The sequence below is a fragment of the Ailuropoda melanoleuca genome, chromosome 7 (assembly GCF_002007445.2).
Source record: "Ailuropoda melanoleuca isolate Jingjing chromosome 7, ASM200744v2, whole genome shotgun sequence".
In the NCBI taxonomy this organism is placed as follows: domain Eukaryota; kingdom Metazoa; phylum Chordata; class Mammalia; order Carnivora; family Ursidae; genus Ailuropoda; species Ailuropoda melanoleuca.
The window spans coordinates 56,853,249-56,868,143 of record NC_048224.1 but is presented as its reverse complement, the minus strand read 5'-3'; the positions used below and the strand labels follow the sequence as shown (position 1 = coordinate 56,868,143).

General features: G+C 55.2%; 1 protein-coding gene across 1 annotated transcript in view; it reads right to left on the bottom strand.

Moving 5' to 3' along the window:
• Positions 1–9,346: 9,346 nt before the first annotated feature.
• Positions 9,347–14,895, bottom strand: part of CFAP77 (cilia and flagella associated protein 77) — a 127,884-nt gene continuing 122,335 nt past the window's right edge. The window contains exon 6 of the mRNA XM_011231216.3: positions 9,347–9,683. Within this exon, the coding sequence (XP_011229518.1) occupies positions 9,561–9,683 (123 nt within the window). The 3' untranslated portion in view covers positions 9,347–9,560. The remainder of the gene's footprint in view (positions 9,684–14,895) is intronic.

Sequence of the window (14,895 nt, the reverse complement as noted above, 5' to 3'; positions counted from 1 at the left end):
GTGAGAAGTGCCCAGGAGTTTGGCTGACACGTTCCTCAGCCTGTGTCTCATCCGCCCCCCTCCTCGCCCGCAAGCCTCTCTCCTTTGGGCGGGGTTGGCCTTCCCAAGGTCTGGCTGGGTGGAGAAGCCCATGTCGGCCTGCCTGATTGACAGGCCCTGGGCGTGGAGGAGGTGGGGGCAGGTGCTGAGTCCCGAGCATGGGCTCTTCCCATTCATTGCAGGGGTCCCCTAGAGAGAGTACTGTCCGGGTGAGGCAACGGGCATCCCCGAAGCACAGTTAAACTCATGTTCGGAATATAAAATGAGGCCTTCCTGTAGGAAATACCCAGGTCGCTCTTCACACTCAATGGGCAGAACCTTGGCATCGACCCTTTGCCTGGAGTCTAACGGCTGCCTAGTGATCTGGGTTTGTCTTCCCACTTGAGGGCTGGAGAACCGAAGGTGGGTGGGCTCCTGCGGGAGGGGGATCCCTAGCTAGGGGGTCGCTGGGGCTAGGGTAAGTTAGTATTGGCTAACCTGAAAAAGGAGGGGGGGGGGACTCTTACCAACAAGAATCAAACTAAGACCTGAATCTGAGGTCCTTGCCAAAGCAGAACCCTCATAAAAGTGGGGGAGCGTCTAACATGAGCTGGGGCAAGAAGGGTGAGTCCTTCGGGAATTTTCTACTGTGCCAAGAAGGCTTTAGGGGTGGGTGTAGTTGCCCATCCGCAGGGTCCCCTGGCGCACGGCATGCTCCTCCTGGTGGGCTCTGAATGCTCTCTGGCGATCAGCCTCCGTGGGGAAGGTATCGAGATGGGGGCGCACCTACGGATGGGGGAGAGCAGGTCAGTGGGCACGCGGCTGCTTCCCGTGCTCCCCTTCTCTCCTGGCCCGCCCCCACTTCCGTCTTCGAGCCGTAATACAAATCACTGTGAGAGGGAAGAAAGTGAAGATTAAGTGTGGGGAGCGTCCTAGCGCCGAGGGGTGACGAGCTGCAGGTGGAAGGCAGCGAGGGCAGGGCTGCTCAGTGCTGGCAGTGTTCCTTCTGTCCAGCTCATTGTGAGAAATATCACCTAATGATGACCGGAGTCACCGTGCAGTGGGACCCAACAGCCAGCATCACCCTTCACATGCTGGCTTTCCACCATTAAAACCCCCAAACGAGCTGCCCTCTCCAGGGGGGACATCCTGGCCCAGTCAGTGCTCCTTGCTGGGAATGAGCTCCAAGTCCCTCCTGTCAAGTGGCAGCTGCCCAGGGAGGCAACGGGACCAGAACCAGAGTTCAAGAATGCCACCCTTCCAGAGGAAGCATGAGGGACAGGTCCAATGAGTGTCTCTTTGGTTAAAATGCTATGCAATCAGTATTTCAGTCTGCCCTTCCTTCTTAAGACATGGGGGTGGGCAAAACCCCCTTCTGTCTCATGGGTCTGTTCCATCACCTCCAAGAGCAAGAAAATCTCCCTGAAATGGCATTTCTCCTATAGGATATCCTATGGGAGGCCCAGGTGGAAAGGTTTTGTACTTGCTTATTTATTTACTCATTCATTCATTCATGCATTCATGCATTCACGCATTCATGCAACGCATATTTACTGAGTAAAACTCTGTGCCAGGCACTGGGGATATGGCAGCAAACAAGAGGCATTTTCTGTCCACTCGGGAGGCTTTCAATCTAGAGGAAGAGCAGACGTCAACAATCATTATGCAGGAGTTTCCCTAGAACTGATAAAATGGGGGTGTGCGGCAAGCGCAGACAGCACGAGCTCAGCCCTCACAGGAGTCGGGGGTGCCCCTCTGGGGAGGAGACACGAAGGGGAGGCTGGAAGGGTGAGCAGGGCTTTCCCAGGCTAAGGGGGCAGCGCGCGTGCTGGCCCCGAGCCCACCGGAGCTCCCTTTCACGAGGGGAGGAGGTGGCCGCGGCGGAGGGGTGGCAGGGGTTCCCTCTGGGTTTGTAGGAGCAGCTGAAGGCCTGCTATGTCTTCAGGGTGATAAAGCAGGACCCATTCTGGTCAAGAATCCAGGCCAGGGCTGCCCTCTGGTTGCAGGTAGCAAAGCCCCCCAGTGGTTCGAGCAGCAGCGATGTGGAAAGAGGGGAAGGGAAAGACAGACGGGGAAGGGAGGGGGAAACAAGGGGGGTGGGGAGGATACGATAGTAAAAGGCAGTAGAAGACGAGGAGGAAGTTGTGAAGTTCCTCTGTGCTCGGGGGGGCCCCATACTCTGGCCCCCATCTGGGAACACAGAGGCCTGGGACCTCCCCACCCCTGGGGAAAGTCATGACCCTTCACAGGAGCTCGTGGCCCAACTGGTTTCCTGATGGCAGAGAACTGGGTAATGTCTCTACTGAGACCAGGTGCAGAGCTGATGTGACCTCCTGGCTCCTTGAAGCCTGCATCTGTGGGACACTGACAGGCCCCTCCCAGTCCAAGGTCTGGGCTTTGGGGTCCGCCAGACCCTTATTGTGGGCTGTCTGGCCTCAGGTCCTGGGAGCATGTGCTCCCCATCAGTGTACCTGAGGGCCCAATGGAACCCAAGGTGACTGTGTTCATCATTTTACAGACGAGGAAACTGAGGCCCAGAGCAGAGTCTGTCCAGGGTTGGCTGCACAGGGAATCCATGTCAGAGAAACTGTTTTAGCCCCCACTCCCCACTCCTCNGACGAGGAAACTGAGGCCCAGAGCAGAGTCTGTCCAGGGTTGGCTGCACAGGGAATCCATGTCAGAGAAACTCTGTTTTAGCCCCCACTCCCCCCTCCTTNATGTGGAAAGAGGGGAAGGGAAAGACAGACAGGGAAGGGAGAGGGAAACAAGGGGGGTGGGGAGGATACGATAGTAAAAGGCAGTAGAAGACGAGGAGGAAGTTGTGAAGTTCCTCTGTGCTCGGGGGGGCCCCATACTCTGGCCCCCATCTGGGAACACAGAGGCCTGGGACCTCCCCACCCCTGGGGAAAGTCATGACCCTTCACAGGAGCTCGTGGCCCAACTGGTTTCCTGATGGCAGAGAACTGGGTAATGTCTCTACTGAGACCAGGTGCAGAGCTGATGTGACCTCCTGGCTCCTTGAAGCCTGCATCTGTGGGACACTGACAGGCCCCTCCCAGTCCAAGGTCTGGGCTTTGGGGTCCGCCAGACCCTTATTGTGGGCTGTCTGGCCTCAGGTCCTGGGAGCATGTGCTCCCCATCAGTGTACCTGAGGGCCCAATGGAACCCAAGGTGACTGTGTTCATCATTTTACAGACGAGGAAACTGAGGCCCAGAGCAGAGTCTGTCCAGGGTTGGCTGCACAGGGAATCCATGTCAGAGAAACTGTTTTAGCCCCCACTCCCCACTCCTCGGCACTAAATTGTGGATTCTTTCTAGAAAATTCTGCACCCACAGCTCACACTGTGTCTGGATGCCTCCTGCCCCCACAACTCGTTCATGAGGCGAAAGGGTAGGGGCTGCAGAAGCTCATTAGGAACTCGTAAAAGTCAGATGGTGGTGGGTTGATTTAGGTGTTGCTGCAGGACATAAACCATGTTCTTCATTCTCGGGCTGGTAGACCCTTTGGAGACTGCAGAAAGCCATGGACACTCTCCTCTGGGGGGAAAATACCCCAAGTCCTAACATACCAAACGGTGTGGTTCACCACTTAAGACCTGTGGACCCTTTGCAAGGCCCCCAGGGACTGTCTGTGTGTGGCAGCACTTCTGGGAGCCATAGCAGCCCCAGCCTCAGGTTTTAAATTTCTTGGATGTATGTCGGAATCATCTGGGGCTCTTGCAACCCAGGCAGGGCTGGAGCCCAATCCCAAAGCTCCTGAGTCCTCTTAGGGCAGGGCCCTTTCCACAGTCACCTAATGCCTACCTGAGCCCAGGGCTCAGCACCTGTGCTCAACTCATTTTGGTCGATCAAACCATAATCTTGTTCTCAGCTGCATGTCCAGTTTCAGGAAAGGCCACACAAAAGTTATTGGGAAGAGAGAATACCCTACAGTTTGTGCAGGAATAAAATAGCCAACAAATAAAAGGCTTCCAACGTGCACCTTTGTGTCCCTTCTGGCAAAGGATGGCTTGATTTTTACACTATGATGTGATTTTCCTGACACCCATGCTTCCCAGAAGGCAGCTAGAGACGCTCAGGAAGGCTGGCACCTTGGATCTCCAGAGACCTCGTGGGCACCCTGGCTGATTCAGGTGTCCAGCCAGCTGGAACTCCTATGTGTCCGGGGTCTCCTGTAGCATTCAGAGTGGCAAGGTCCCTGGTGGCCAGGCTCTTACCAGAGAAGCGTAGCTCTGCAGCCCACATCTCTGCTATTTCCATGCATCCCCCCTGGCCTTTGTAGCAGGCTGAATGGTGACCCCCTCCAAAAGATATATCCACATCCTAACCACTGGAACCTGTGGATGTGACCTTATTTGTGAAAAGGGTCTTTTCAGATGTCATTAATTTAAGGATCCCAAGATGAGAACATCCTGAATTATTCAAGAAGGTTCCGATTCCAATGACAAGGATGCTTGAGACCGAAGACATAGACACAGAGGAGAAGGTCACACGAAGCCACAGTTCAGGAACGCCAGGAGTCACCAGGAGCTGGAAGAGGCTAAGAAGCATTCTTCCCTAGGGCCTTTGGTGGGAGTGCAGCCCTGTTGAATGAAATCTTGACTCTGGATTTCTGGCCTCTAGAACTGCCAGAGAATGAATTTCTATTGTTTAAACCGGTTGTCTCAGGAAATGAATACAACCTCCAAGCCCNTAGCAGGAGCCCCGATGAAGAGTCTGTCCTGTTCTGCATCACTGGACCCTTCGGCAGTGCCAGGCGCAGCGCACGGATCTCACGCGAGCCCCAGAACATCCGCACATTGTCTCCATTTTACAGATGGGGAAATAGAGGCCCGGAAAGGTTAAGTCACTCGCCCCGGGCGCACAGAATGAACCCAGAGCTGTGGGACTGGCCCAGGTCTTCACTGAGAGACTCCACCCTGTCTTCATAAATGCTCACGAAATGAGTCAAGTGAGTCACTGCTGGGACTTTTGTAGCTCCTACCCACAGGCACGCTCTCCCCTCCTAAAATAGCAACTCGGCGGAGATGAGCATCCTGATTGCGAGTCAGGCCTCAAGCCGTGTATGGTCACGACCCCACGGACCCCTGGAGTCGAAGGATGAAGAGCTGTGGAGCAAGGAATTCCTTCGGAGATGCTTCTAAATTAAGCCATCTGTGGTCCGCCTCCGCCTGGAGCTAAAACACTGTAACGGCTCTGGCAGGAGACAGCTTGGCTCAATGGAGCTCAGTCACTGTAGGGTCCATGCAGGTAAATAAAAGGCAGGCGTCCCGGCCTGCCAGCAGCCCTGGGAGCGGAGCGGGTGGGGGCAGCTCTACCCCCGTCGGCCAAGGCTCTGGACCTGTTTGAATGGGCAGCATCTAAATAGCTTTGCCCAAATAGGGACCGGACCCCCCCCCCCCCCCCGTGCAGTGCACGTGGGGATACGCCGGTGAGCGGTGAGCGGTGAGCGAGACAGGCGGTGTCTGTCACCCATGGGCCCCGCAAGATGGTGGGGGAGGTGGCCCCGGAAGACACTACACTTGTTTAGTGGCAATTAACTAGGACTGTGGATGGGGATTTTAACTCCATCTGGANGGCACTTCAAGGAATCTCAGGCTGGCTGGGTGAGGGTCGTGCACATGGGCTTCTTTGTTTGGTGAACTCTCTGATGGGATGTTGCCAGGAAAGTCGACCAAGACGTAGAATGCCAACCAGCAGGGAGATGAACAAAACCAGGGGCACAAGGCCATCGTACCTCTGGTGACAGCTGTCCTCACATGGCATTTATTGGTGGTTGATTAGGAGGACTCGGGATGCAAAGCTAAGCTCTCCCCGTTTCTGCCCCGCCTTGGAAAAGTAGTTTTGACAGCAGGCCCTGGAAGGCGGAACGAGTGGGGCTTGCTTATTTTCCAGCTGTGAAGTGAGGAGGGTGATGGTAGAGGGAGGCTGACCAGCGATTCCCAAGGCCCCTCCTGTCTGGAGCCTTCAGGGACTCTACCCTGGGTCATGAAGTTAGAGCAACCCCAGCTGTGTCAGGGGGATCCCAGTTAGGGTCTATGCAAGCGGGCACAAATGTTTGGTCTGATGCAACTGGACACCGAGGAAAGTGGAATCAGACCGGAATCTGACCCGGGGCTTTGTGAGGGCACGAATTATTAATGAGGAGGGAAGAACCAAGCTGGGGGAGGGACTCCGGGAGGGAAGAGCTTGGAACTTCCGCGGCCCCTGACTCGGACTTGCCAGAGGGTGGCGCTGTAGGACAAGGAGCTGAGGGACTCTCGGAGGAGCGCGGCTCAGGCGTGGGCCAAGGGCACCCAGAAGCTGGGATCTTCAGGACAGGACAGAGGGTGCTGCTCCCGGGGCATCTGCCACAGCCCCAGCAGGTCTCACGGCACGCTGGGGCACGACGTGCTGCGTAAGACAAAGAGAGATACCCCGTAGCTTTTCCTGTCCGCCTCCGGACTTTCCCCATGGCCCAGGTCCTTGGAAAAGCAGATCTGGAGGGGCCACTGATGGGCCACTCCCTCGTTGTCTCAGCAGAGATTGCCCCACCCTTTGGTGGACAGAGCATAACTTCCGGTCCCTCTGGAAGTCCTGTGTCCTGATGTGCCCCCTTCCACTTCGTGTAGGGGACTTCAGAGCAAAAAAGTGGGTTAAGTTCAAAATATCTTTACTTTCTTGAGGTACCTGGACACAAAGTCTTTTGTTCCTTTATTATTTTTTTAAAAGATTTTATTTGAGAGAGAGAGAATGAGCTGGGGGGAGGGGCAGAGGGAGAGGGAGAAGCAGGGAGCCCCATGCGGGGACCCGGTCCCACGACCCCAGGATTATGACCTGAGCCAGGGGCAGATGCTTAGCTGACTGAGCCACCCACGCACCCCAGCTTTTGTTCCTTTAAAAGCACACTCTTGCCCCTCAATTGTTCACAGGATTCTGGTTGCCCCTTTTCAGTGTGCTTTATTAATAAGAAGACAATAATTCACATGAATCTATTGCTTCAAAGTGCCAGCCCCTGTGTTAATCACATTCTCAACTGTAATCATGATCTAATTTAGCTTGAGGAGATGTCCTATCCTGTGCCAGGGTCCTGTCTCACAGGTGAGGCACAGAGAGGTTAAGACACTTGCTCGAGGTCACACAGAAATTACTTGATGAGGCTGGGCTTCGTGCTTTTTTTTTTTTAAGCTTTCATTTATTTATTTGACAGGGAGAGAGACAGCGAGAGAGGGAACACAAGCAGGGGGAGTGGGAGAGGGAGAAGCAGGCTTCCCGCTGAGCAGGAGCCCGATGCAGGGCCCGATCCCAGGACCCTGGGATCATGACCTGAGCCGAAGGCAGACACTTAACGACTGAGCCACCCAGGGGCCCCTGGGCTTTATGCTCTTGACCACACAGAATGGCCACCAGCTCGATGGCCAGGTCCCTTGGGCTCTCCTGTGCTCCCACACCAGGCTCCCTGCTCCCTCCTGGTCAAAAGGCTTCAGGGTAGCTTTAGCCAAAATCAGTGCGGGTGCTTGTTTCCCTCTGGCTCGTGTGGTGGAAGGAGAATCTCCAGCCCTTGGAGGAGGTTGGGGTCTGTCAAGGCCCTGGCTGGGCTAGGTTCCTGAGGGGTGTTAATGTGTGTGGCATTCGTATGGCGGTGGAAGGCATACGTGTGTGTGGGTGGGGGTGGGGTTGAGAGGGCCGATCGAGAAATCCAACCAAGCTGTAACCACCGGACTTGGGTGTGTCTCCCCACCCAGAACTCGGGCTGTAGGGGGGGAGAGCCGTAGCAGCCGTTGGAGCAGTGGGGTCCTTCCCCAGTTATCACGGTACCTACCATATGCCTGGCCCTTGGGATCTCAGGCCGCCAATCCCATGCAACATCCCTGCTAGAGGAGAGACAGGCAGTAAAGCAGGCATCGCTGTTTTGTCGAGAATAAAACAAGTGGATGTGAATTTCACAGGTGGCTATTTCAGGGCCCGCCTTTTGAGTAGGGGCCTTGATTTTTGAGCTGAGATCTGAATGACAGGAAGGGTTGGGCAGGTGACAGTCGGGGGCCCAGGTGTTCCAGGCAGAGGGAAGAGCAAGCGGGAAGCCTGAGGCAGGAGTGAGGGCTGCGGCTGTGGGTATAGCACCCCGAGGTGGAAGATGAAGCCAGGAGGACGGCCTTTGGCTGCCTCACCGAGGGCGCCGTGGGCTGGGTGAGGAGTGTGGAGTTTCCTTTGAGAGCAGCAGAAGCTGCTGGAATGCTATGGGGCTGCTCTGTGGAGAACGTGGTTGGGAGGGTAGCGGAGAGAGGGTGAGTTCTCCAGAGGTTTAGTGGCACTTGGAGAGGAGGGGACGGGTAGGGGTCTTTTGGAAGCGAGGCTGGCAGGCTTGTCTCTGGATTCCAGGCGAGAGAGGAGGGAAACAGAGTAATGAAGACTTTTGCTTCAGCCGCAGGGTTGATGGCGGTGTCATATACGAGGTGGGAAAAACTGAGGGAGAAACAAGTTTGGTGGGAAAAAAATCAAGTGCTCTGTCTTGGCGGTGTTGTTTAGAGAGGAATGCCAGACGCTGGAGTGGAGACGGCAGGCGGGCAGTTGGACAAGTGATCTGAAGTCCCGGGGAGGGCTCTGGGTCAAAGATCAGCATTGGAGTCTTCAGACCAGAAGCGGGATCTGTAGAAGCTGGAGAATGTGCCTGACTTCATACGGGCACCGCTGGGATGTCCGAGGTCATCCACCTCGAAGGGTGCCCGTCTCAGAGCACCGTCTGACCAGCGTGAGGCTGGCTCGCACACCGAGTGTAGGTTTAAATAAAGATACAGCAGGAGGAGGACAAATGGCATTTTTAATTGAAAATAGACCAGTTTATAATTTGTGGGGAGAAGGCAAGAACATGAAGAATGATTGAGGTGAGAAGTGCCCAGGAGTTTGGCTGACACGTTCCTCAGCCTGTGTCTCATCCGCCCCCCTCCTCGCCCGCAAGCCTCTCTCCTTTGGGCGGGGTTGGCCTTCCCAAGGTCTGGCTGGGTGGAGAAGCCCATGTCGGCCTGCCTGATTGACAGGCCCTGGGCGTGGAGGAGGTGGGGGCAGGTGCTGAGTCCCGAGCATGGGCTCTTCCCATTCATTGCAGGGGTCCCCTAGAGAGAGTACTGTCCGGGTGAGGCAACGGGCATCCCCGAAGCACAGTTAAACTCATGTTCGGAATATAAAATGAGGCCTTCCTGTAGGAAATACCCAGGTCGCTCTTCACACTCAATGGGCAGAACCTTGGCATCGACCCTTTGCCTGGAGTCTAACGGCTGCCTAGTGATCTGGGTTTGTCTTCCCACTTGAGGGCTGGAGAACCGAAGGTGGGTGGGCTCCTGCGGGAGGGGGATCCCTAGCTAGGGGGTCGCTGGGGCTAGGGTAAGTTAGTATTGGCTAACCTGAAAAAGGAGGGGGGGGGGACTCTTACCAACAAGAATCAAACTAAGACCTGAATCTGAGGTCCTTGCCAAAGCAGAACCCTCATAAAAGTGGGGGAGCGTCTAACATGAGCTGGGGCAAGAAGGGTGAGTCCTTCGGGAATTTTCTACTGTGCCAAGAAGGCTTTAGGGGTGGGTGTAGTTGCCCATCCGCAGGGTCCCCTGGCGCACGGCATGCTCCTCCTGGTGGGCTCTGAATGCTCTCTGGCGATCAGCCTCCGTGGGGAAGGTATCGAGATGGGGGCGCACCTACGGATGGGGGAGAGCAGGTCAGTGGGCACGCGGCTGCTTCCCGTGCTCCCCTTCTCTCCTGGCCCGCCCCCACTTCCGTCTTCGAGCCGTAATACAAATCACTGTGAGAGGGAAGAAAGTGAAGATTAAGTGTGGGGAGCGTCCTAGCGCCGAGGGGTGACGAGCTGCAGGTGGAAGGCAGCGAGGGCAGGGCTGCTCAGTGCTGGCAGTGTTCCTTCTGTCCAGCTCATTGTGAGAAATATCACCTAATGATGACCGGAGTCACCGTGCAGTGGGACCCAACAGCCAGCATCACCCTTCACATGCTGGCTTTCCACCATTAAAACCCCCAAACGAGCTGCCCTCTCCAGGGGGGACATCCTGGCCCAGTCAGTGCTCCTTGCTGGGAATGAGCTCCAAGTCCCTCCTGTCAAGTGGCAGCTGCCCAGGGAGGCAACGGGACCAGAACCAGAGTTCAAGAATGCCACCCTTCCAGAGGAAGCATGAGGGACAGGTCCAATGAGTGTCTCTTTGGTTAAAATGCTATGCAATCAGTATTTCAGTCTGCCCTTCCTTCTTAAGACATGGGGGTGGGCAAAACCCCCTTCTGTCTCATGGGTCTGTTCCATCACCTCCAAGAGCAAGAAAATCTCCCTGAAATGGCATTTCTCCTATAGGATATCCTATGGGAGGCCCAGGTGGAAAGGTTTTGTACTTGCTTATTTATTTACTCATTCATTCATTCATGCATTCATGCATTCACGCATTCATGCAACGCATATTTACTGAGTAAAACTCTGTGCCAGGCACTGGGGATATGGCAGCAAACAAGAGGCATTTTCTGTCCACTCGGGAGGCTTTCAATCTAGAGGAAGAGCAGACGTCAACAATCATTATGCAGGAGTTTCCCTAGAACTGATAAAATGGGGGTGTGCGGCAAGCGCAGACAGCACGAGCTCAGCCCTCACAGGAGTCGGGGGTGCCCCTCTGGGGAGGAGACACGAAGGGGAGGCTGGAAGGGTGAGCAGGGCTTTCCCAGGCTAAGGGGGCAGCGCGCGTGCTGGCCCCGAGCCCACCGGAGCTCCCTTTCACGAGGGGAGGAGGTGGCCGCGGCGGAGGGGTGGCAGGGGTTCCCTCTGGGTTTGTAGGAGCAGCTGAAGGCCTGCTATGTCTTCAGGGTGATAAAGCAGGACCCATTCTGGTCAAGAATCCAGGCCAGGGCTGCCCTCTGGTTGCAGGTAGCAAAGCCCCCCAGTGCTTCGAGCAGCAGCGATGTGGAAAGAGGGGAAGGGAAAGACAGACAGGGAAGGGAGAGGGAAACAAGGGGGGTGGGGAGGATACGATAGTAAAAGGCAGTAGAAGACGAGGAGGAAGTTGTGAAGTTCCTCTGTGCTCGGGGGGGCCCCATACTCTGGCCCCCATCTGGGAACACAGAGGCCTGGGACCTCCCCACCCCTGGGGAAAGTCATGACCCTTCACAGGAGCTCGTGGCCCAACTGGTTTCCTGATGGCAGAGAACTGGGTAATGTCTCTACTGAGACCAGGTGCAGAGCTGATGTGACCTCCTGGCTCCTTGAAGCCTGCATCTGTGGGACACTGACAGGCCCCTCCCAGTCCAAGGTCTGGGCTTTGGGGTCCGCCAGACCCTTATTGTGGGCTGTCTGGCCTCAGGTCCTGGGAGCATGTGCTCCCCATCAGTGTACCTGAGGGCCCAATGGAACCCAAGGTGACTGTGTTCATCATTTTACAGACGAGGAAACTGAGGCCCAGAGCAGAGTCTGTCCAGGGTTGGCTGCACAGGGAATCCATGTCAGAGAAACTGTTTTAGCCCCCACTCCCCACTCCTCGGCACTAAATTGTGGATTCTTTCTAGAAAATTCTGCACCCACAGCTCACACTGTGTCTGGATGCCTCCTGCCCCCACAACTCGTTCATGAGGCGAAAGGGTAGGGGCTGCAGAAGCTCATTAGGAACTCGTAAAAGTCAGATGGTGGTGGGTTGATTTAGGTGTTGCTGCAGGACATAAACCATGTTCTTCATTCTCGGGCTGGTAGACCCTTTGGAGACTGCAGAAAGCCATGGACACTCTCCTCTGGGGGGAAAATACCCCAAGTCCTAACATACCAAACGGTGTGGGTCACCACTTAAGACCTGTGGACCCTTTGCAAGGCCCCCAGGGACTGTCTGTGTGTGGCAGCACTTCCGGGAGCCATAGCAGCCCCAGCCTCAGGTTTTAAATTTCTTGGATGTATGTCGGAATCATCTGGGGCTCTTGCAACCCAGGCAGGGCTGGAGCCCAATCCCAAAGCTCCTGAGTCCTCTTAGGGCAGGGCCCTTTCCACAGTCACCTAATGCCTACCTGAGCCCAGGGCTCAGCACCTGTGCTCAACTCATTTTGGTCGATCAAACCATAATCTTGTTCTCAGCTGCATGTCCAGTTTCAGGAAAGGCCACACAAAAGTTATTGGGAAGAGAGAATACCCTACAGTTTGTGCAGGAATAAAATAGCCAACAAATAAAAGGCTTCCAACGTGCACCTTTGTGTCCCTTCTGGCAAAGGATGGCTTGATTTTTACACTATGATGTGATTTTCCTGACACCCATGCTTCCCAGAAGGCAGCTAGAGACGCTCAGGAAGGCTGGCACCTTGGATCTCCAGAGACCTCGTGGGCACCCTGGCTGATTCAGGTGTCCAGCCAGCTGGAACTCCTATGTGTCCGGGGTCTCCTGTAGCATTCAGAGTGGCAAGGTCCCTGGTGGCCAGGCTCTTACCAGAGAAGCGTAGCTCTGCAGCCCACATCTCTGCTATTTCCATGCATCCCCCCTGGCCTTTGTAGCAGGCTGAATGGTGACCCCCTCCAAAAGATATATCCACATCCTAACCACTGGAACCTGTGGATGTGACCTTATTTGTGAAAAGGGTCTTTTCAGATGTCATTAATTTAAGGATCCCAAGATGAGAACATCCTGAATTATTCAAGAAGGTTCCGATTCCAATGACAAGGATGCTTGAGACCGAAGACATAGACACAGAGGAGAAGGTCACACGAAGCCACAGTTCAGGAACGCCAGGAGTCACCAGGAGCTGGAAGAGGCTAAGAAGCATTCTTCCCTAGGGCCTTTGGTGGGAGTGCAGCCCTGTTGAATGAAATCTTGACTCTGGATTTCTGGCCTCTAGAACTGCCAGAGAATGAATTTCTATTGTTTAAACCGGTTGTCTCAGGAAATGAATACAACCTCCAAGCCCTTCCCTGGGCAATTAGTATGCAAGAATGGCACATGGTGCTAATGGTATTCGGTGGTATTCGATGTTGATCTGGTGTTGATGGTGGTGGTATTGATGTTGGATAGTGTTGATGGTGGGTGGTGTTGATTCGGTGTTGCGGGTGGTGTTGCTGGCGGGTGGTGTTGGTGGCGAGTGGTGTTGCTGGGTGGTGTTGGTGGTGGGTGGTGTTGCGGGTGGTGTTGGTGTTGCTGGGTGGTGTTGCTGGCGGGTGGTGTTGCTGGGTGGTGTTGGTGGCGGGTGGTGTTGGTGGCGGGTGGTGTTGGTGGCGGGTGATACTGATTTGGTGTTGGTGGCAGGAGGCTCAGGACTCACTCTCATCTCCTGAGGAGCTGGCAGAGGGATCCAACCCTAAGGAGCTGCTCAGCTTAGAGATAATCAGGTGAAAACCAGCACACAGACAAAAGAGAACCCTGGAAGAAATCTTCTTTTTTTGCCATCCCCTTTTACTTAGAAACTTTAGTGGGAAAGAAATATTCGTTCATCCATTCATCTAAAAACTGTGCATTAAGCACTACTATGGGCCAGGGCTGACACACACCTTTTGTACTTCAGCTCCATCTTCCCTTTGGCTTTCTAAAGGGGCATTCTGGGCACAGGAGGCTCACCGCAGTGACTGACCACTCACATTCTGGCGCCCCCTGTTCCCAGCCACACTGGGGGCAGCGGGAGAGGCAGAAGGCATGCTGCATGAATGATGTCAGTGAATTCTTCTAGCTGGAACCTTGTGGGGTTAAGTCATCCAAGACAGGGGAGCTCAAGCCAGTACCCTGGAGCCCTGTAAAGCAGGGTATGCACCCAGTGCCTGGCACGGAGCCATGTTTGAACAAAGCTGGAAAGGGGTGCGAATGAACCAGTGAGAGAACGAAGGCAGTGGGCAGGGTTCACCTGGCCTCAGCAGTCAGGGAAGGCTCCCCAGGCCAGGTGGACCTTGAATGGGGCCTGGAGGGGTTGGTATGAGGGAGGTGGCAAGGAAGGTGTAGGGGAAATGGTGTCAGCAGGGGTGGAAGGGGGTGCGAGTATCCTGGGCTTGGTGTGCGTGTCCTAGGTGAAAACCAAAGGAGATTTGTGTGACTGGGTCTGACGGGCTGTCCTAAAGCCTAACTCAAGCGAAGCCTCGCCCCCAACGCGGGATGGTCTTTAGAAAGAGAAGGGAAACTGGATCCCTTGAAATCCCCAAATTCCCCAGCGGAAGCCAGGAGTCCATGGAGAGGGGAGGTCCGGCTCTCCGAATGCCGAGTAGCAGGAGCCCCGATGAAGAGTCTGTCCTGTTCTGCATCACTGGACCCTTCGGCAGTGCCAGGCGCAGCGCACGGATCTCACGCGAGCCCCAGAACATCCGCACATTGTCTCCATTTTACAGATGGGGAAATAGAGGCCCGGAAAGGTTAAGTCACTCGCCCCGGGCGCACAGAATGAACCCAGAGCTGTGGGACTGGCCCAGGTCTTCACTGAGAGACTCCACCCTGTCTTCATAAATGCTCACGAAATGAGTCAAGTGAGTCACTGCTGGGACTTTTGTAGCTCCTACCCACAGGCACGCTCTCCCCTCCTAAAATAGCAACTCGGCGGAGATGAGCATCCTGATTGCGAGTCAGGCCTCAAGCCGTGTATGGTCACGACCCCACGGACCCCTGGAGTCGAAGGATGAAGAGCTGTGGAGCAAGGAATTCCTTCGGAGATGTTTCTAAATTAAGCCATCTGTGGTCCGCCTCCGCCTGGAGCTAAGACACTGTAACGGCTCTGGCAGGAGACAGCTTGGCTCAATGGAGCTCAGTCGCTGTAGGGTCCATGCAGGTAAATAAAAGGCAGGCGTCCCGGCCTGCCAGCAGCCCTGGGAGCGGAGCGGGTGGGGGCAGCTCTAGCCCATCGGCCAAGGCTCTGGACCTGTTTGAATGGGCAGCATCTAAATAGCTTTGCCCAAATAGGGACCGGACGTCCCCCCCC